Genomic DNA, 23,651 nt, shown 5'->3' with positions numbered 1-23,651 from the left:
ATGCTGTTATCTTTTTGTAGTGTTCAATGTAAGTTCTTTCATTTAAGGATTTTTTTCAGAATCCCCCATAAATATTTGTAGTATTTTAGGTGATTAATTTAGTACCATGCATAATTGGCTACCTGCTAAGAGGAATTAGGGCTACTCATACCTTTATTCGCATTATTTTTGATGCTGCTCTTTAGTTGTAACTGCAGTAGCTACACTTAGCCTTTATATTTTCAAATTCTACCCCAGTTTGTGTTGGATTTTGGAAATTATTGTCTGAATTACACTTTAATTTACCCTTTAAGTAGTTGGGAGTGCACCACAACTAATGTGCTGTTTGTTTTTCATTTTTTAATGTGTTAACTATATCAGTAGGTGAAAATGCTTACATTGGCATGTAAGTGATTATTGAATTATTATTTGATCTACATTTGCATTTTCTCTAGCATCCAGATATCACTTGTTCTTTGCTCTCTCTTTAAAGAACAGAAATGACTTCACTTTCAGGGGGAAAAAAAGCTGCATGAAAAGATGTTATTAAAAAAATGAAAAGAGTAATTGAACATGCACAGAAGAATGTAGTCATTTCATCTCCATTTAATTAACATGAGATTGAAGAATTGTTTCTAGCTTTCATTTTTACCATATGCTATTGTTTAGATAGTTCAATTTTTCTGTTAATTAGAAACAGAAGATAAGGATGGAGATGTGATAATTTGAGTTGGCTTTATAAGCATTTGCGAGTGGCCTTCTTTTCCAGTACTTGATTTGCATATGGTGAATTCATTTGTCCATAATTTATGTTCAGTTTTCAAAGCTGTCTTGGGGGCTATAGGAGGGAAGCTGCAATTTCTGTTGAACTTTACTGGATGTGCAGGGATGTCTTCTACAAGATCAGGTTGACTTTTTTGCAACAGATGCACTATGATTGTGAGGAAACAGGGACTAAGGTCCCTGCATTCAATGTCAAATTTTCCTTTCAGTCAATGAAATTATCTTCTGGAGGTCTCCTGTATTCTGAATTAAAGATGTGCTGGTTGGCAAGAAGATCATGTTTTCTGATCTAGTTTTTCCATTTTTAGTCATAGTGCTATTTCTTCTGTTTGCTTTGGTTATGTAGCTGTGAAAACACCTGTGTTATGTTAAATCTGGCTTACTTTCATGTTATGAAATCCTGACTCTGTGGATACTCTGTGGATAGTAATTCAGGATTTCTAGAGTTTTCATTAGATTGTATAATTTAATTTAATTACATATAAATTGCTAGGAACATACTTGCTTCCCTGATACTAATCTAGTTTAGCCGATCTGCTCTGCTATGGGAACTTTTTTGCCTCTCAAGTCTGGTAACTGCCAATGTATAGAATTTTGGAAAAAGAGTGTCAGAACACTTTTATTACCATGAACTTAAGAGCTATAATAAATAGTTAAGTAGGTAATTTATTTCTGGTGAATCTTCTGTTTCTACTTGGAACAACAGTTCAGTTACCGTGAAAAGGATGAAAAGTGATCGTTTTCAGTTTAGCAAAGGTGCTGCTCAATTCTCTCTGTTTCAGGAGGGATTGGAGCCTCCTGGGAGCAGGAGAGTGACTGTTTAGCTCCAAAATGGAGCAGGTCTCCCTCCTAAGAAGGAACCTGTCTGCTTGATTTCTCTACTTAAATCCCATGAAAGACAGTAGCTCAACACTTCTCTGTGTGTGCCCTTGGGAGGCTCCACACAACCCTGTGCTCCCTGGAATAACAGCTTTGGTTCTGTTCTGCAGCAGCTTGGGCACTTGTTTCTGAATATTGCATTTCCTCCTGGCCAGTTGCAATGCCTGAGACCTTTATTGCAGTTTCTGTAATTTTATCTGCTAGTGTATGACTTAGAAAGGAAGACAGCATTTAGGTGGTAAAGCACCTCAGCTCTCTGAGGTTTATTGCAAGGATTAATTTGCCATTATTAATTATCTTTTTATGATTCCTTCCGAATTACATGTATAAAACAATGATCTGAGATTCCATTTCTATAGCTTTCTTTCATAGAAAATTTATTTATAACTGAATGAAAAAGTATGTACTTCTGTGTTGGTAATACCTGTTGATCGTGCTTCAATGAATAAGTGTTTGAGAGAATTATAGTCAGTGCTACAGTTGAAGCACTCTGTAAATGTAATGAATAATCATAGTTTTGGTCCTTTTTTATAAGAAGATGTTTCTGCTTTATATAAAATGATGTTTGAAACAATTTTTTTTCAATATAAATATTCAGATATTTCTGTTCTGTTTAAAGAGAAAAACAAATGGAAACTTTGATGAAGAGCTGTTACTTTCTGCAGGCCACTTTATATAAGATATATTGTTAGTTTTAAAAAAATCCACTAAAATTTACTCTACTATGTCAATAAAATAATTTTTAATCAAACTTTGAACTTGATTGACACATTACCATGAGCTTTTATTTCTTAATATGGGCATGCCTTTCTCTGTTGCCTTTTAACTGGTGAGGGTTTTTCACCAAAATGAGTATTTCCACTGACTTTATTAGATTATAAATATGATGTGCAATTAAAGCATTGCCAGTTTTATACACATTATTGTTTTTTATTAATTCTATTGGTCATAAGTGTACTAATGAAAGAGCCATTTGCAAGATTACAAAAACCCTCCATCTCGTAGTTCTGTGGTGGGTAAATAGGGATCTGTCTACTAACTCTTTCCAGAAAAAACTGAGTTCAGAGAGCTGCTCTTGGGACTCCCAGCTGTTGCTAAACAAATAGAGGAAGGCACTGTTTCCAGAACAGTGGTGCTGCTCATCTCTCAGCACATTAATGCCGGCACTCCATGGGTGCTGCTGGGACATTTGGTCTGCCATGATCCTTCTTTCATTAGTGGCTATTAAAACTGCATTTCAGACCATAACACTGGCAAAGACAAATGTGTCGGTGCCTTCAAATGCACCAGGAAATTATTTGTCTAAGTTTTCATTCAAAATGAGGTGTTTCCAGCCCTAAAATAACTAATACAGGGCTCTCCAACTGCTGTCATCCAGGAGAGGCAGCTGAACATTGCTGGATTTCACTAAGCTTGCCATTTAGGAATAGTTTTTAGAGTATTGTATACCAGGTTTCAGCTTTTAAGAATAGATTTTTAAGAGATTCCCGCCTCTTTTTTTTCCTGCTGTTACATTGGTAAGTGTGGTTTGATCCTAGAGAAGTACATTTGCGATTTAATGTGGATCAGTTCTGAATTAGTATTTCTGGTTGAGATCTTACTTGAGCAGAGTGATTATTTTTTTCTTTAGTGAGCCTGTATGAATCTAATCTGAAAGCATTAAAGGGAAAAAAACCCAGGAAACATGAGTATCTAAGCCCATGAATATTGTATACTTTAAACTCATTATAATAAATTAGAGTGAGTATTGAATTCGAAGTATATTGTAATGGAAGTGCCTGTGAGCTATGGTGAAGAGTTGCGTCTGAATAAAAATTGAACTTTCTTCTAATCTATTATCTGTTTCTCTAAGCTATTCAATTTTGACATGGTTGGTAACAAAAGAATTTAAAAGGAAGAGAAATACAGTTTTTTCCTTGTGGACGCTGTGCAATTGTTCTGCTGGTTGATACTGCTTTCCCTTGTGTGCTTCATTTGAAATTCACCCCAGGCTATATTAAAAGCAAACTAGGCATCACAGATTGAGCTTTGCCATAGCTGCACAAGGCTTGTAATTAGAGTAACAGGTGTGTGGGTTTGGATGGCCAAAGTGTGGTATAAGAAAGGTCTGCATATGTTTTTGTTTACTGTAAATCCCCACGTCATTCTGTCTCCCTAAGACCATGCTATCTTTATATATTCCTGATGTATGCTCAAGTTAGTGCTGTTACCAGAGGAGTTAGTGGTCGCAATGTGCAGGAAAAACATATTTGAATTGTGGCTTTTTCATGTTACTGTATTAAATAAACATGCAGTAGACTACACAAATACACAAAGTATTACATTAACTTAATAATTGTTACATTAATGATAGAACTGGATGCTCTGGTGCTTGCTTTTTTCTTCTTTAGGAATAACATGATAGTTTATTCAGCTGCTATTAGGACAGATTTTATTTGCCATGGGGATTTTCCAGTACTACTTAGTTCTACCACTTACTACTCTTCTCTTAAAATATTAAAATATAAGGTATCTATTCATACTAGTGGAAAACAAAGTTCTTGTTCAACTGTGGTCATTCTGAGGCTAATATTAATAATTAATTTTCCCAGAGGCCAGTTTAGTATAGGATATTAGATTATGCTGTTCCTGAGCTTCAAATGGCAAATTGAGGTTTATTCATATTAAATAAAGGGAAATTACCTTTTTCTTTCTATGTTTGTATTTTCTTTTGAAAAGGCTGTTACAATGTTTCATCTTTATTTTTGCCTAATTGACATTTCCTTTAGCTTCCATTTTATGTCTGAAGATAGCACTGCCTGTATATCAACTGAATGGCATCAGGGATAACCCAGGATGATCAGTTAAGCATAGTTCTTGATATTAATGTTTTGAAGTGTGTGTTAAAATACTCAGTAAAGCAGATATTTTCATTTTATTGTGAATTTTGCCTAGTGATCCCTATTCAGTATGTGCTTAAGTATCACCTTCCATGTGTTCTCCATAAAATGGGGAAAATATCCAGTCCTCTGAGCTTTCAATATTCCAGTTTTTCTAGGATGGTGATTTAAAATGTCATATAGTGTTAAACTAAAGATAGTAATAATTAAATTGTTTGGCATGTTATTGCAGAATTATTTTGTAGACCTAAGTATTTAAAAAATACTGTGTCAATATTGTCAGTAACCTGTATTAGTACAGATATATGCGGTGATAGAATTCACTGATAACTGCTAATACAAGGGAAGCTAAAAATCCAATTCTTTTCAGAATAGCTAGAAATTTATAATGTCTTATAGTTTTTCTTTCTGTTTGGTACATTTCACCTGTCAGTTAGCAATTAGAGGTTGGATATTTACCATTAGAAGGCAGGTTCTTCATTCTGGTCAGCTGACTTGCATTTTTAAAGAACATTGAGCATTTATGCATAACTTATTTATGGTTTGAGGTCTTAGTCTCACAAAGAAGAACATGAAAAATCCTTGCTAAGGATCATATGTTGTGTGCAAATATAAAGGGACAGAAATGTGCCATTTTAAGGATAATATTTTGTAAGAAAGTGACCCTAAACCTTAAACTTCTTGAGGTTCTTTTACCTTCTGTTAGTCCAGGGCTTTTCCTTCTGAGATTTCACAGCTTTCCTTTACATTGCTCCTGCCCTTCTAGATTTTACTGTACAAGTGGGTAAGATTGTGAGTGAGAGAAAAAATATGCAAAAAGAAAATTTGTTAAGAAGGAAATATTTTTGTTCTTATTGCATAGGTAAAGTACATATTGCATAGGTAAGGTTGTATTACTTACTAGCTGATATTTCTGCTCTTACAGGTGTAAGTGAATAGCAATGAATCTGTTCCCTGAAATCTCACATAATGGTCTGCTCTTTCTGCCAGGCTGAATTCCTGTTTGGATTCCAGGAATCATCAGAGAATCCAAAAAACCAACACAAAGCTCAAAATATTTCCAGATACTGTAACAAAATGTATGTGATGAATATAGCTACATGATCTCGTCCTTTAGAAGTGCATCTATGTTATTCTAAGGGGGCAGTTGTTCTGTGTAAACCAAAATGAAGTTATTAGAATTTAGTAACTATTTAATAGTTAGTGTTTTATAGACAGTGAGGAGAAACGTTAAGTATTGAAAGCTAATTATAAAAAGGCTTATATCAGAGTAAATTCTCAGGTAGTAAACAATCTGTAGGAAGTGCCAGAGAGATTTAGATTTTTTTTCTTTGTCACAGAAATTGCATAGTATGAAAAATATTTATTTCTTGCCATTGGAGTGGAATTAGTCTATTTCTCATGAGCTATCCCTGATACAGAAAGCTCCCTCCTAAAAAATTAGTAACCTTTGCTAGGAATAAAGAAAATAAGGCTGAAAGAAGTTAAAGCAAATTTTCTTAGACTCTCTCATTCTGTTTAACAAACAGTAACATTTTAAGTGTAACATTATTGTACTGTATTTGTTTTTATTTTCTGCAGTATCACTTTCTTGTTGATAAATATTAGGCATCTACAAATATTGCTCAGTAAAATAATTTGAATAGTATTTTTAGTATAATAAATCTACTCACTGCATGAAAGCAACATGCTCTCTCTAATTAAAAAGCAAAAAGGAAAAAAATGAAAGTTACAGGCTGTTGAAACTAAGATAAAAATAACATGCTGTTTGTGTTAGTGGAAGCTGTAGTGCTGACCATAAAGTCACACAGCTCTTCTGGATAGTGTAAATAATATTTTCTCTAGTCTTATAATCCTGGTACAGTGGTGAGCAGTGAGTGAAATGTAATTACTTTCTAAGAAAGATGGGCTGCAGTATACCATTTGTGCAGTGGGCAAAGGAGGTATTAGTAGATGATGAACAATGAATTAGATGATAGGATAAGACAAAAGCAGAAGATTGAGGGAAGAGGAGAAGGGGGAGAAGGCAGAGAACTACATCAGTTGCTTTAAAAATGAGGTTTAGGGTGCTCTTTGAGCACAAGTCATTGACCACAGGGTGTGTCAGTGTTTGTATAGGGAGGCTAAAACATGCTTTCATGCACCACTTTATTTTCTTTGGGGTGTAGATATTTTCCTGATTTCTTTCCTACAGCAGAAAATTCTAATCATTGTTTCCAATCTCAAGGAAAAACATGTATATCTAAGATACAATGCACTAAGATATTATGTATCACTTCAATATTTTCTTGGCTTCCTGATACTAATTCTTGACATTCCAAAGAGGAATATACCACAGTTGTCTCTGAGTGGTAACAAATTTCTTTTAATAAGAAATTTTTAGGCTGTATGTGGTAACAAACAATTAATTCCCAAATTGTTTTCCAGAGGAAAAAGTTATTTCTCTTTTCTGTGTTTTGTATATATACATACACACAAATATGTATATATATGCTTACTGGGTTACTCCTATTTTGCGGATTTGACAAAATATTAATCCACTATTTTTCCAGATAGCACTAATGATAATATACTTTACGTGATTTTTATCACTGCCTCAGGAGGTTTTTCAGAAGTGCCTGCAACCTTTATGGTGCTGTAGTTTTATTACTGATGTATCATATTCAGCATTGTTATCTGGCTGTGTATGTAGGGAAAAACAGATGAAAGAAGGACGTGTGATGGGTTTTAGTGTGTATTCATGAAATAACTTGGTTTTAAAGTTTATGGAACTGGAAAACTTCATGGCATATAGGTCTACACATCAAATCATATATAGAGGGCTGTTTTCTAGATCTTTTTGTAAAATCAGGACATTTTTCTTTTAAAGGTAAGAGAAACTTATGCCTGTTAAGCTAGGTTCAAAGGTAAATTCAGTTCCAGTAGGTACTACTCACAAAAAATGTTGTGATCAAATTTAAACTGTCTGAAAGAAATTACACTTGCTGAGGATGAGTACAATAAAACACACAGAAAGCTTAGTGCATGTTTTGTTTTTTGTTCTTTTTTTGCCATTGCTCTGTTGTTCTCAGCCTCTTTCCTCGTTCAGCAGAACTGTAGTGCCTGGATACACTTTTACGAAACAGTATTTTATCACTGTGAGTTTTTATTCAAATAAGGAGTTACTCTTTGTCAAAGGCTATTTCAAAATCCTTATGCCAGGTAGTAAACAGCAAGAGAGAGCATACTGGTGTGTTAACTGGTTTGGAAGGTAGATGGAGATCATCAGGGTACATGGAACTGTGAGAATTTTTCAGTCAATGTTGCTGTATTTAAAGGCTCACAGATTTCAGCTGAGTCATTCAAGCCAGACATAAAAAGCTCCTGGCAATGATGGATGTCAGATACTTCATCAAGTGTCCTGGCTGCTGGGAAATAAAAATAGATGAGTGGAATAAGGGCCAAGCTCCAGTTTTTAAAAAAAAACCCTCAAACTATATGTAGGAGTTAGGATGCTGTAAGTAAAAATACCTGATTTGAAACATTTCTGCTTTGGAATAATTTTGATTTTGGAGATCAGTAAGATAGTTAGCCTGCATGTGCTCAGAAGAAAGGGTTTGAACTTTACTGCTCCGAATATTGCATCTTAGTAGTTAGTTGGTAATAAGCATCTCCAGGCCTATCCACTAACAAATTAATTGACTGTCCTTTCTGCTTGGTATCTTAGACCTCTCTGACTTCTCATCTGCTTCCAGGAAGCCACCCTTGCTGCCCACCTTTGCAGACCATGCTCTCTTGTATGAGATTATCTGGACTAGTTTCTTACTCTTCTTCACGGTCATGTAAAATCCCACTCCCTCGTCATGAAAATTCTGAGTATCCCAAATGAAGGGCAAAATTGAGATGACAGGGTCTCCCATGCTGCTATTGTCTTTTTTTGGCAGAACTCAAGTATAAAATACTAGTTTTGTTGTTACAAATATATATATCTACCCTCATTATTTTTAATAGATATTTATTTCAAAGGAGTTATTAAACTTCTGTATATATTGTTAATCTTCTATAACACAGCTCGACTTATGTTGTAAATTGAAACCAATTGTTTTTAGTTTTGCAAGTCAATAAGCAATCTCTCTAACCACAAGAGAGCATTATGACCTTCAGATAGAGTCAGGTAGACAGAACTTTTAGAAATAAGACTGTAAAAGTCATGGAAGATTTTTCTATGTCAAATATAAAGACCTTAAGCAGGCAGTTTCTGCTTCTTTTAACTATCAAGGAGCTATTAAATTTAAGTGCTTCAGTTCCCTTTTGGAGAGTATTTTACAGTAACTTATACAGAGTTTGGTAATCTCTTAGATTTGACAGTGGGCCAGTATTTTTCTCTGATGGTTTTAACCTATTCTTTAAAATTACACATTTCACCTCTGCTGATGTTCCAAGCCCCTTGCAGATGTCTGAACCTGGAGCTGGGCTCTGAAGTGCCACTGATGTGCTGCTCACACCAGTCTGGGTTAGGAGAAGGGGCAAATTGGTGCTCCCTAACGAAGCCTGCAGTTGAGGAAGCCAAAATTTGTGTGATAGGTTTGCTACACGCAGTGTTGGGCCACATTTGACTTGTGAAACTACCTCTAACCACAAATAAATACCTGAAGCTGCCTGATGGAAATCTGAGGAGACTCAGCAGCGGCTGTGTCTTTCTAACTTCATGGGAATCTACCTGTACTTGACTGGCAACACCTGTAACCCTTTTCTGTACAGAAATTAGTAGTTTGTGTCATTGCATTTGGAATTTTGTTGTTTCTCCAATTATGTGATTGGTTGAAAAAGTCACCTTTTCATATGATAAAATGAACAAATGCACTAGGCCAGGAAATTAATCATTCTTTGGGTCTCTCCCTCTTTGACCACTACCTTTTTGTTGTGTACTTACTTTAGTTGTGTACTAACAATAGATTCCAGGGCATATGACAATTCTAATGTTTACTGAAAGTCAGTAAAAAGTTGGGTTCATTTACTTAATCCATCCTTTTGAAACAGACACTGGTCTGTACACCTATCAAACTTTTTTTGGTTTATTAAGTAACTTCATTAATAAAATAGAATTTCTTACTTTTCCTAGACAGATTTCTCACAAGCTAGTAGATAATGAGCTTTTATTTTTCTGATGCTCAGTTTAATTCCTTTACTCCTATTTAATTGGAATCCATATTTTTTAGGCTCTCTTTTTTTCTATATGATTGCCTAGTAGTATTTGTTTTTTACTGAATGTTTGTATTTAGGCTTAATTTTTTTAAAATATAATAGTTCCTGTTTTACAGGCTATGTCTAACACTTATCCCAACAGATATGTTTCGTCCCTCTCTCCCCCTCTTTCTCCTTCTTTCCTTTCTTTCTTTTTATTTATTTGCCCTTACTGTTGCTTGCAGCTGCTCTTAATTTGCTATTATCTGGAAATGTAATTAAACTCCTGTTTGATTTTTCCCTCAGATCATGAACAAAGCTGCTAAATGAAAACAGGCAACTCTAATTTGTTGCCCTATATTATATCACCTTCTAAGATATTTCTTACCCATGATTTTTTAAGCAGGAAAATTTTAAATATTTATCAGTTGACTAGCTGGACTTCAGTTATTTTATAACCTTTGCCCACAATAAATGCTAAAATGAATGTAACATTAAATGGCAAAGAGGAACCTGTCTTACTAAAGTATAATGGCAGAATAGTTTTTTCTGCAGAAATATTTCAGAATAATACCCAGGTGCAGTAAATCCATAGCTTTGCAATAGCTTTCTAATAGTTTTCTCTTCCTGTCTTACATTAAGCACAGGAAAGTGTTTTCTGCACCTCCAACAAACTTTGAATCCTGGTAGGACAAGGAACATTCAGATCTGTAGGGAGTCAACCCTATACAGGAGTGAACATGCTTCCACAGAGAGCAACCAGAGGCAGAGGAGCTATTTCTAAATACAGAACTCTGGATTTTCCAGGGCAGGGACATTCTTGTAGCAAGCAAATGACTTTTGCTATCAGATAGCATAAGGTTTTAATAGAAGAAAAAGGATAGAGTCCAGCCCCTGGACTTACTAACATCTCTTCCTCTACTCAGCCCAGCTGTGAAACTCTACCATGGTGAATGTGCATGTGATGTGTGAGTTCATCCAGTTCCCAAAAGCTGTGGAAGTCCTATCCTGTCTCCAGCTATCAATATGAGATGTAATCATGATCCTTAATCAGTACTGTCATCTCCTTTTTTTCTTCAACATCTCCCGCTTTGAATGTCCCACTATAATTCCATGAAAATTCCATCACTTATTTCTTTTTCTTGTGATGAAAAAAGTGCAGAGTATGTTCTTTCACATAGAAGCTTTATTTTTGAGTGGTAAAACTATTGTGGATTTTAAGTAATAGAGACAAAAACCAGGAGAGAGGTTCAGTTTATTTACTTTCTTGTTAATTTACAGGAAATTAATAGGTAATTTTATTCCTCTCAATTTCTATATATATATGATTCTCCGCAATGTGTTAGTCACCTGAAATTTCTTTTGTATTTCTCTAAGCTAACTGTGGATCTTACTTAGCTGTCTAAGTCAATTAGTAAATTATTCCTCATCTTTATTTTCATTCATCCTTTCTTATTATAGTTACAAAACAGGCTATTTTTATTATACTGAAATATTTCAAGTATTTGTTGGTAATCCTTGATTAAAGGTAGACAAATATTGTAAAGTACAAATTAGAATTTTTTTTCTCTGACTGGAAAATTATGAATTAGTGGGTTATTACTGTACATCTTTGTCAATGGTTTCCATTATTAAGAATGCTTAGCTGGCATAAGTTACCTGTGCCATTCATCTAAATTCTTTTCTCCCTAAATAAGGAACGTCCCCAGATGAATAATTGCCTTAAAATATGGCTGACTTTCCTCCCTTTGCTATTGGCTTTCTTTGTGAGTGTCTCTTAAAAATGCAGGACATTTTATTTTTGCTTTCTAGCCACTCAGGTTAGGACTGCAGCACAATCCTCTTGTCTAGCAATGCTTGATTTTGCTAATTCTTTGTTCTGTCTTTTCCTCCTCATTTCTAATTAGACCTAATGTATTTGGTTTCTCTCTTATTCCTTGTGTATTATTTTCATGAATATGTAGTGTCTTGTACCTTAATTATGCTGGATGCTTCATTTCTTTGTAGCCTGATTATTACCTTTACCTTTTTTTACCTTCATTAACAAAGTGTTTCAGGATCTAATTCCTATAAAATACTTTATCTACTGAAAATCATGCTTGTCTGTTACTTTTAAAATCTTAAATGATGCCTCTTGGTTGTAGGAACAAAAATAAATTTAAGTGATGGAAATGCATGGAGAGATAACTTAAACTACAGCTACTGTTTCATACCACATTATTGGTTCTGGCTATTGAAAAAGCAATAGAGTAGCTGCCTGTCTCAGATGAACTTTGATATTCACCTGTGGCAAGTACTTAAATGTACCCTGAGAAGACTTTGAAATATTTTCTGTTTCATTAGGACTTCAAAGGCCCTGCAAATACTGCATTATTGTGCTATTTTATTTCATTCTAGTGAAAAAGGTGGGAAAAAAGTGACCCATATTATAATCATACTTTTGAATTTCTTGATTTCTTGTGCACTTGCAGTGTTTTTCAATTCCACATGCTCTGCTTTGAATTATTAGTCATTTGAACTTAATATATTGTGATATTAACACTAGAAAATGGCTTTATTTAATAGAATGAAAAATTTATTTTCTAAAAACCTTAATCATCAGAAAAATCAGTGATAGAAGCTACTCTGCTTTAGACATTTTCTTTTAATCCAACATGCAGCCTTTTCTATCACTGATACTTTATGGGCAAGGGAATGTGACCCATGACCATATCTGGTCTGCCTCTTCAGATGATTACAGTTTTATAAACAAGTTAAACCAGTATTTAATGCTTCTGTGCAGAGATATCAATTACATTTTTACATTATATTATATAATAAGATATAATAATAGAATTATTGTAGAATTAGTAGAATAAGGAAGAGATTAATTCAAAACTATATTCAGAATTAAGAACTAAATTGAGTGATCCTTCTGGTCTAAAAAGGCAAGGACACTCATTGTAACAAGACTTGTGTTATCACATATGTTGAATAAAGCCATGATACTATATTAAAAATGTTCCTGTTAGCAAAATGTTGTGCTCTACTGTTGTGTTTCATTTTAGTTGCTTCTGTGAATGATGCAGTGTAAATTTTTGCTTGAAAATGGTATTTTTCTTCCTATGAATAATACAATATCCTTATATAACTGGTTATGGAAATGGATGGCATTGTGATTGTAATTTAAGTCCACTGTAATTTTATCAAGCACAAAATGTAAACTTGTGTTCTGGTACATCTTGGATAATTAATTTTTGGAGACTTAGTTTCCCCTGTAATTCAGTTAATATCAAAGAGACTTTCCAGGACTGTTACAAGCCTTACACATTAATAAATGTACCCATATTTGTAGTTATGTCCTGTAATGTTTCTCTTGATATCCAAGAGCTTAGGAATGGTTGCATGGAACCCAGCAGAGATGTTTATTCCCAAGTCTGTTCTGTCATTAAGGATTTCTAGACTGTATATTTAATTTTCCAGTCACTCTAATATTGTAGGATCTCCATGAAGTTGCCTGTCTTCCTCTCTGATTACTGTCCAGACACTTCGTTTTTCACTAAAATGGGCACACAAAAGAAATTGGATTGCAAATCTTTGCTTCAAGATATAGCACAAAGTAAAAAAAAGGACATTTTGTTCAGCATATTACATATAATCAGCAGTACACAGGAAAAAATTGGTTATAAAAGTCTGCAGTGATATCAATGCATAGAAGACTGTTAAAGACCAAAATGACTGTGATGTCATTTTCATCAAAATAACTGTTCTGAAGAATACAGGCAATAACTATTAAGTTCTAAAACAGTTGAGAAACAATGCAGATAAAAACCATTTAGATGGTACTGATAGGAATGTTTCTGTTCCAGGAGCAGGCATTGTGAAGACAACCTTCGAAATAGGAAAAAGTGGGGAGAAATAGATGATGCAGCAATTTATTGCTTCATTTCTGTCTTCATAGTCTACTGCTTTGATTCTCCTCAGAAAAGTGCTCATTGTCTACTATTCCCTTCTTTATCTTTCTTAAAATTGCTGGTACAGAAAACTTGCCCTGCTAGGAAAATGGAGGGCACATTTTTGGTAGCAGTAGCCTACCAAAAAATCCTCAAAGATAAAAGTTGTCTAATGTGTCAGTAGATCTGTACAGTCCCTTGAGTCATATCTGGGTGGGAGACAGTAAATAAGTTGACAGTTGTGTTCAGCTACTGAATACAATTTTTTGGGGGTTGTTTTGTTACTTTTCCTCCTTTTGAATTCCTTTCACAAAGTTTTTAAGTCTTTTGCTTAAGTGCGAAGTGCTTTATAAAGAGTAATTGACGTCCACCAATGCTGTGAGGTGGGTGAAGTTGCTTATTTTATTTATAGTTGAGAGAAACTGAGCAATATCCGAAACTGGATGGCAAGCCGAGCACCTGACATTATTCAGAAATCACTACTGTATCCACTGTATCCAACTTGGAATTTCTCTGGTTTGCCAGCACCGTTCACCTGTGGAGATGAAGATGGACTTGCATTATATATGAGGAGCTGAGAGCAGTTATTAGCATTGTAGTTAATATGGCTCCAATATTTTCATAATAACTAAAATAATGTCAAGAAATAATTAAATCAAAGTTTAAAGGGGGAAGAAAACACAGAATTCATGAAAGGTTGTTCTTCTAACCCTCTAATATTTTCCCAGTCTCTTACTAGGCACGTGTTATTTGTTGTACCCTCCACATACAGCATATCAAGAAAGTTCTGAAATACATTTAGGCACGACTGTATTTTGATTTAGACATTATTGGAAATTACGTCAGGTGTATGAAGGCGAGGTATCTTACAGTTCACAAAAAAAACAGCAATTTATCTTGTAGTTTCACTTCCCACCCCTTTTTTTGTATTTAGGTAATAGACCATTTTCATTGAATTTAATGTGCAGAGGAGATAAACCGATCCTGTTCACTAATTAATTACTTGCTTTTATCACCTTAGAGTGTTTTAACTGCATAATCCAGGGATGGAATATAAAATGGCTAATTAGTTCAGTGAGGCAGTCTGTGCTGCTGATTTAGTAATGAGGAGTTTGCTCTCTAATTTTGATTTGCTTTAACTCATGGAATTCCATTGCAATGCTAGGTAGTACTTTCTCTGCAGATCCTGTGGGATGTGGAGGGGAAGAGGGGAGGGAGTGTAAGAATGTCCTTAGAGAAGGCTTTAGTTGGTTTATGTCTTTACTGACAGATGTGAATCCAGGTGGTAACAGCTCCCAGCACAGAGCTCTACTTCCTCCTTGAACTGGCTGTTGAATTTTTAGCCCAAGTCCTATGACCCCTCTCTTAAAGTTTCAGCAGATTTGACCCATATTGGCATCCCTAGGAGAAGTCCTGTTTGTACTTACAGGACCTGCCGAGCAATGCTTAAAAAGGAAATTTCCAAATTACATGCTAGTTTTTACTTGTTAGTAGCTGGGGGGAAGAAACTTTGTTTCTAGCAGTACTAGGAGTTTATATAATCTTGATATTAAATAGTGAGAGTCAGCTTCTCTTTTACTAAGGAGCTTACTCTGTAGCAGTTCAGTGTAATATGTGTCCAATCTGTAGAACTTCCGCAATGTAAATAAAGAATATTTTCTTGCTTTCTGTGTTAAAGATAAATACTGATTTTATGAAATTACTGCTTTAAGTAGCAAATGCTTTATGAGAAAAAAAAAATCCTAAACAGAGATACCACTTTTCATAGAATTATCTCTGTGCTTCTTCAGGACTTTGGCTTTAGAGAGCATTAGGGAGAAGGAAGAGAAAGCAAGCAGAATACACTGGTTTTTCAGAGGCAAGAAGACAAATAGACTGTAGTTGATTTTTGTGGAGTTTTTTTGTTTGGGGGGGCTGGTGTGCTGGAGTTTGGTTGTCATTATTTTTTTGGGGATTTGTTGTTCATGTGTTTGATTTGGTTTGGTTTTTTAATGTCCATGTAGAAAGAGTCATGATTTACTATGAAAACTTAACACTGATGAAATCTTTAATGTTGACATCTCATAGTTAATTTTGGTCATCAGACCTCTGTATTTATATTTTCATGTTTCCCCCAACTCATGTTGTTTATCTTAAAAATGGAGTGGAACTCCACTGTGGATTTCTTATGGAAGGTTAAGAAGTAAAGGGTCTTTATAAACCCTTTGAAATTATTATACTAGAACGCCTATCTGTAGAAAATAGAAATTAATTATAATTATGGAAACTGAAAGAAAATTAATGTCATAATTTATTCTTTTAAAGTAATGGGAGTAATAGTTGCTGCTGCCATTTTTTTCCCAGATTCTGGCTATAAATTCTGTAATAAATCTTGTTGACTGAAAGCATCTTCTGTATTTTTCTCTTATGTCTAGACTGAATAATAACATCCTTTTTAAGGAAGCTGTCAGACATAATGAAGAACAGTGAAGAATTTATTTGAAAAATACTGAAAAATCTTAACCAAACCCTCAGAATAATAGTAAAAAAAAACCCACCAAAAGCTGAGGTACCCGCAGCTTTCAGTGTAACTGTTTAAAAATTTTTTTTAAACATTACATATAAAAAATGTTTTTAAGCATTACATATAAAAATATGTGCAAATACATGTAAAAATTATCCGTAAAATTAAGCAACAAATCATTGAGGATATGAAGCAGATGTAAAATGACAGTGGAAATACTAAGAAGGTAATATAATTTGTGACATTTATATGCTTGAGGAATGAAATTATCACATCTAAAGTATTTTCTAAGTAAGTGGTAGAGTGAGCATATCATACTCAGGATGATAGAAGAAGGCAAATTTGCTTATGTCAGAAATAAATATATGAAGTGCGCACAAGACTTTATTAACAGAAATTATGTATTGAAAGTAATACAGAGTGTTATAGCATTTAAAATGGGAGAGTTTTAGCTAAAGGTGGAAAAAGGCATTAATACTGTGAGACTCAAAACATGCAAACATTTGATTTCTTCTTTGAGGTGTTAATTTACATGTATCCTGAACAGAGTGTCACAATCTTTATGAACTTCTACGAATGCCAGTTGATTTTCATGGAAGTGTTTTAGTCAATTTTCAGTAGGGATGAAAAGCTTTTTCTCTAGTTGATTCTGAATGAAAAAGAAAACTCATATATATCTCTATGTACAAAACTGACAAAAATTATGCAAACTGAGTGTAGTCTTTGTTTATAAGCACCATACTGTGCATATTATTTACTATCCACTTTCCAAAATAATCAGACTTATGCATGAGGAATAAACCTAAGTCAGCTCAGTATATAGATTTTTCTTAACTTGACTCAATATTTTTAAATGCTAGGTGATACTTCAGGTAGGGGGATGACTGCGCTTTCAATTAACTATAAATTTTCTTTGAGATACAACCTCATTACTTTTTCCACTCCTTATGTGCATCAGTTGCAAAATCTAGACTATATTGAGTAACATGATGAAAAACCTAATTACTGAAGTATGATTGGAACCTAAGTCATAAATTCTTGAAGTTCTTGGTGATACTTTTTACACACTTGAGTATAAACAATAACAATTTGATTTTGTTTTGCAGCTCGCTTGCTTTAACCAATATAGCTGTATGTAATGATACCGCATGCTAATATCAAGCCACGTAAAACAGTGCACACTGAGCTGTTTTATGCATTTGTGCACATCTTCAGCTGGTGCCTGTGAGTTCAGATTTGTTTGTAGTGATCTGTCTTCTCGAACCAAACTAATAACTTCGTTTCTGTCACTCAAGCTCTAGAGCTATTAATGTTCTTAGTGGCAGAAAAGCTGTGTGAGTCAAATATGTTAAAATTCTTAAATCAAGTTATGATATTTAGGGTCGTACCTAGGCTCTGTCTACATATTGAATAACCCGGTATCAATATGGATGAGCTGATTAAAGCCAGTTGTATGAGCTTCAGCATCCTTAAATATGGCTCAAGACTTTTCGTTTGGGTTAAGCGTAGTTCAGTCCTTTGTCATTACCGTGGGTAATGCTGGAAGCTGTTTGCCGCTGGTTCAAACCTTTCTGCATTAGCGGTAGAAACAAATTCCTTGGAAAGAAAATTGTGTCACTAGAAAAACAAATTTCGTGCCTATCATGAGCAGAATTCTAAGTTAGTTTCTTCCAAGAGCAATGTAGTTTGCATACACCAAATTCATCCTTCAAAAACCAATGAATGTGCATTAAGTGCTCAAGGGATTCACTTCAGAACTATATTACAGGTCCAATTCAAAATATCAAAGTTAATATAGTTTTTCTGGAATATTCATGTAAGCCATTTGTGAGCATATTAGCTATTAAGTTAAGCAAAACCACAGAAAGGTTAGTTTAAAAAAATATTTTGTCCATGTTGTTCATAATGGTATGGAATTAATCCTCTTGCTTGACATGTCTCTCCCTTTTTATTACATTACCATGGGAATAATAATATATATTTTATTATGTTGTATTCTAATAAACTGTGAAACACTGAAATGTAACATACATATAGTATGTTGATAATATATTATTAACATGTAGAGAAGTCACAGTAGGTCTTTTATCAGGTATTACTGCATGTCTTCTGATCTAAAAAATAAAAAAAATTGAGGTGAAGGGAAGGAGTTGACTTTCTGAGCTTCTCATCCATCCATCACTGAGCCAAAATTTCTTTTCTATGCTGAGTAGCTTTAACTTTTGATAGAAACTCTAACAGGCAGAGGGAAGATGGAGCAGTTTCTCAGGTTTCTCACTGAAACACTTCCTCAACACATTTCAGGATCCTTCTCCAAATTCTGTTTCATTTTACGTAGGATCCAGTTCATTAATCTGGGATTTATTTTTGTGGAGGAGTAAATGGAGGGCACTTGTGGTGGGTTAACTTTGCATGGCTGCCAGACACCCACACAGATGCTTTCTCACTCTCCATCCTCTACAGGATAGGGAAGTAAAATAAGACAGAAACACTTGGAGGTCAAGATAAAGGCAAGGAAATCATCTACCAATTACCAGCATAGCAAAACAGAATGAACTTAGGTAACATGAATTTAATGTATTGCGAATTAGAGTAGAGTTACATGGTGAGAAATAAAAGCCAAAAACTGAAATACTTTTTCCCTTTCCCTTCTTCTGAGGCACTCCTTCATTCTGAAATGCTTCACTTCCTCCCCTGAGGGGTGAATGGGAAATGGAGGTTCTGAACTCTCCATAACAGCTCCTGTCCTTCAGCCTCACACTCCTTCCCTGCTGCACTGTGCCTCCTTTCTGTGGACTGCAGGAGAGTCTCTGCTGAGGCACTTTGAGCATCTCCAGCATCCCCTCCCCTCGCTTTTTCCTAGGATTATTTCTGAGATTTTTTTCTCCTTTCCCTCACTTCTGTTTCCTCATGACTGCTGTGAAGTGTTTTTTACTCTTTTGTAAATAAGCCTCTGAGAGGTGCGACTGTCTTGGCTGAGGGGCTTGGTCAGTTTAAATGACTTCCAATTACTTTCAGACCTGTACAAATGTGTTGGTTTGGGCTTTTTGTTTTTTTGTTTTTTTTTTTCCCTAATTTAGAGACCTGGCTGCAAGGAACTGCTTGGTAGGTGAAAGCAACATCTTGAAAATAAGTGATTTTGGGATGTCCCGGCAAGAGGACGATGGCGTGTACTCATCATCAGGCCTAAAGCAAATTCCAATCAAGTGGACTGCTCCAGAAGCTCTGAACTATGGTAAGAGTATAACTGGATTTTCTGGAAAAAAGAATAAAAAATCCGAAGTGCAGTAAAGAGCACCAGAGCCGCAATATTCGAGTGTATGTACATACAATTCTTTTCCCTCATTCAAATTAATGATGTTTAAAATAATTTTAGTATTTCAGTCTGATTTGTGTAAAAAATGCAGTTGTGCTGCTGGAAAATAATAGGGCAGCAACATCAAAATTACTGTTATGCAGCAATAGCAGAGTGCTTTGGCTCTGTTGCTGACTCATTCTTGTAGACAGCCTCATCAGTCATCTAAATTATGATCATTAGCAAAATGAATGGCAAGTTCTGCATATTTATAGCCCCTCACTGAAAATAGTAGAAAATGTTAATGTACTATAACACTGTGTTAGATAATTCATTGCATTGGTGAAAGATGCAGTCATTGTTTTATTTTCAGGGGGTTTTAACTGCAGTTTTACTTTACCTGCATTTTTGTGTATCACTAGGTTTTTATATTGGGGATAAAAATTCATTATTTATCACTGAGGGAAGTGGTCCACACTACTTGGTTTCAGAATAGAAGCTGAAGCTGCTGCTCTTACCTTTTTTTGCTTATATGAAACTATAAAAATAAGTTCTTCTAGGTAAAGGGGACTGTGGAGAAGCAGCACATTTAATAAATGATGGCATGTTTTGAATGTACTTCTCTAAAGCAGTTCTTTAGTTGAGTACACAGAATAAAATATTTTTGAATTCTTCATCTGAAGTGTCTATAAATATTTCTACCATCTCTTAAATTTAGCCTTTTTTTCAGAAATCATGCATTGGAAATCATAAGTTTGTGAATTATGATTGATAGCAGAATGCTTCCTCTCATTAGCACTTTTGCAGCAATTAATGACATAACACAGTAATGCAGATCTTCCCTTTAAAAGGCTGACAGTAAATTCAGTTTAGTAATTGATCCTGTATTACCAGTTACTCTAAGAGGTGTTAGTGTTGCCAACATTCACTGGTGAATGCTTTGCTCTTTTGGGTGTTTGATCCACTATAAAAGGTGGTTTGAGTTTTTATTTCTGTTATTTTGGAAATACATATGGTGTTTTTGATGTATTATGAAAACCTATCTTTATAACCATGTGTGGTCCAGTTGACTGCATTTAGCAGGAAACAGGCTCTTGTGACCACACCTTCACTTTGTACTGCTGAGTCTGTTTTTTCTGCACAGTACAGGAGAAGAGGGGATTGTTGATTAACATCAACTTACTTTGTGTTTCCTAAAGCACATACATATTCCAGCAGCTATAGGTCATTGTCTGTAATGTTTGGTAAATAAGCTCCCTCAAACATGTTGATATGTTCAGCAGTCAGTATTCAACTTTCAAAATGTCATGGAAGATTTCTGTGTGTTTTTGAAGGATAGATTTTTCCATTCCCTTGAAAGATACTAGTAAAACTTACTGGATTATGTTTTATTGTTTTCCATTCTAATAATAAGGTTGTAATAATTGCATTGAAATGTGTAGGTATGATTGGTGGTTTTTAAGATATCAAAATGAAATAAAATTAAATCTGTGGTATTTCAAAACTAGTTGGTAACCACTGGCCAGGTCAGTCCTGAATATCAAGATTCAAAGGCTGCAGGAAAATGAGAAATAGGATCATTTGGACATTACATGAATGCCAATGTGGTTAAGAAGCTACAAAAAAGTTCTTTTTTTTTGTCTTTGCTGAAGTCACTGTATATGACAAATTTAAGAGTGGTCACTAAAGTATGTTAATTTAAAAAAAACCCACAAGTTGTGAAGGCTAGGAACCAGGCTAGGGCAAATGTTGTGGTTCTGTCACAAATTGTGTCAGAAGTTAGAAGCAAAATTCAGATGCCACTGGAGTTTTTGAGAAATGGAAGCTTTGGTTCTGTGGGTTCTGTGGCTGTTCAGAGCCATTCTACACCATTATTGGGAAGGCAAACCCCATCACTCCAAAGAGCTCCCCTTTCTTCCTTGGTCCCCCCACCTCATACACTGAGCCTGATGTCACATGGTCTGGAATCTTCCTTTGGTGTGTTTGGGATCGCTTGTCCTGGCTGTGTTCCCTCCCAAGGACCCCCAGCTTCCTCACCAGCATGGCAGTGGGAAAAGCAGGGAAGGCTTTATAACAAAACCATCACTGAATTATCAAACCTGAGTTCAGCACAAATCTAAAACAGAGCCCTGTACCTGGCACTGTGAACAGAATTAATCCTACCCCACCAAAATCGGCACATATTTAGGATGATTATGGGGTATTTTTGCTTCCTGATCTTTGAAAACTAAAATACATTTAATATGTATGTTTTCTCCCTAATTTTTAAATATTTTGAGTTATTTGTGATGTTAGTAGTAATGTGGGGAGGACTTGGGATTTTTTCCTAAACAGATCTTCTTTTTTTCCCCTCAGATAATGTAATAGCATAAAATATAATTAACTGTACAGAACTTGTACTTTCTGTAAAAAAAGCCTAAAAACCAGCTAATCACCTATCTTGTATTTGCTGAATGCTTTCAGTGAAAAGTGTTAAATTACTGGATGCCCAACTGTGGAAAGTTGATACACAGACAAGAAAACTAATCTTACTCCAAAGAGCATAGTGAATATCCATAATTGCCAACCATGAAGCACACAAGCTAACATAGCACAGCTTGAAGTGATATTTAGTCTAAGAGTAAACTGAGATTTCTGACGTCAGAAGTTGTCACTGTCATCAACTGTTGCTGTAATTTACATGTATTTTCATTTTTTTCCTAGTCAGAAGTGGCTTAGTTTGGCTTGTTTGACGATTAGAGATAAACAAGCAATACATTCACAAGTGTTGTTTTTAAGAATAAAGATATGTAAATACAAAGTAATAGTACACAACAAAGAAGAACAGTCATGAAAAATGTTGAAAATGGATTTTTAAGGTAACATTTTCACTGATTCTGCTGCAAAAGGCTGGGAGTCTTAATTTTCTAATGAGAATCCATCAGGGACAATAGAAATATCTGCTCCAAAATGTTTCCCTGTAATAGAAAGCTACAATTCCACAAAGAGGCTTGGAATTCAGTTATCTATCAATTATCTGTTTTGCTATCTCTGAAGCATAATTGGAGGCAATTGAACCAGCAGGCCTGATTTTTTTTTTCCTTAAACTTATTGGGTGTGTCAGTTTTGCAGCATCCAGCCTTACTTTGATTTTCAGAGATCAGTTTCTCAAAGCATAAGAACCGGGCCTTCTTCACACTTAGAAGCAGTGTTGGTGGTAGCTCCTCTCAGAATAAACACTGCCATGCTAAAATGGAGAACTAGAAAAGGTAACTTTTTAAAGAATATTTGGAATTGAAAGCAGTTGTAAATGAGTAGGAAAACTCTGACTTTTTTTTGTCCTTTTATATTAAAAGAAAAATATTTTTGTACATTAAGAAGGAAAGAAATTCTTAACTTGCTTGACAAACTGGAGTTGTATACTGTGTAGAACTTAAAGTTAGCTTATGTTACTCCAGAGTTTTTGCTTTAATATAATTTGTTCATTCTTTGAAATACTGGAGACTGTGAAATCTGTAGAATGTTTTATTAGTAGCTACAGCTTTGTTTTGCCTGAAGATTGCCAGTATAACACTTTTCCTTTACAGGAAATTTGGGCCATAATTATCTGAAATACCAATTTCTCTGTATGTTAAATTCAAGGTTTGCTTTCCTTTTTTTAGGGAGATACACATCTGAGAGTGATGTATGGAGCTTTGGAATCCTTCTGTGGGAGACCTTCAGTTTAGGAGTGTGCCCATACCCTGGAATGACCAACCAACAAGCACGAGAACAAGTTGAGAAAGGTAATTATTCCTTGAAATTGAAACAAATGCTGGATAAATGGTTAGGATTCAGCGTAAAATAGCCAAGAAATAACATACAAGTTCTGTAGCAACTTTAGCAAAAACAGTATGAGGTTTCCTAAACTGCTGACTAGCTCTCTGGGAGGAGTAGAGTGATGTATATAGGCCTTTTGGAAAAAAAGGAATACACTGACCAGTAACTTAAACGTTGGAAGACTTACAGCATGCTGACTTTCATTATTGCAGAACTAACAGGTGAGATGGAAAGGAGGGATTTACTGCTGTGCAAAGCAGAAGCTTGAACAGAATGAATTATTTAAGATTATGCTAATGCAGGTATAAATATTCTGAACTGCCAGAAAAAAATCTCTATCATTCCATCTTCTTTATTAAATAATTTCACAGAAAGATTTAGCAATTATGGTGGAGAATGGTAAGCTAGTTGAGCATTGCAAGCTGCATTTCTCTTTTACT

At 34.9% G+C, this 23,651-nt stretch overlaps 1 protein-coding gene across 4 annotated transcripts in view; it reads left to right on the top strand.

The window, feature by feature from the left end:
• FER (FER tyrosine kinase) overlaps window positions 1–23,651 on the top strand; it is a 158,547-nt gene that overhangs the window by 124,033 nt on the left and 10,863 nt on the right. For 3 of the 4 annotated variants that reach the window (XM_058043459.1, XM_058043461.1, XM_058043460.1), the window contains 2 exons: window positions 19,199–19,353; window positions 23,055–23,177. In XM_058043459.1, the coding sequence (XP_057899442.1) occupies window positions 19,199–19,353; window positions 23,055–23,177 (278 nt within the window). Of the gene's footprint in view, window positions 1–10,609; window positions 10,690–19,198; window positions 19,354–23,054; window positions 23,178–23,651 lie in introns of those variants that run through there. The other variant, XM_058043462.1, reaches the window with a different exon arrangement.

The sequence above is a fragment of the Melospiza georgiana genome, chromosome Z (assembly GCF_028018845.1).
Source record: "Melospiza georgiana isolate bMelGeo1 chromosome Z, bMelGeo1.pri, whole genome shotgun sequence".
NCBI classification, from domain to species: domain Eukaryota; kingdom Metazoa; phylum Chordata; class Aves; order Passeriformes; family Passerellidae; genus Melospiza; species Melospiza georgiana.
Note: the sequence above shows the minus strand (reverse complement) of the source record. Positions and strands in the feature narration are given on the sequence as shown.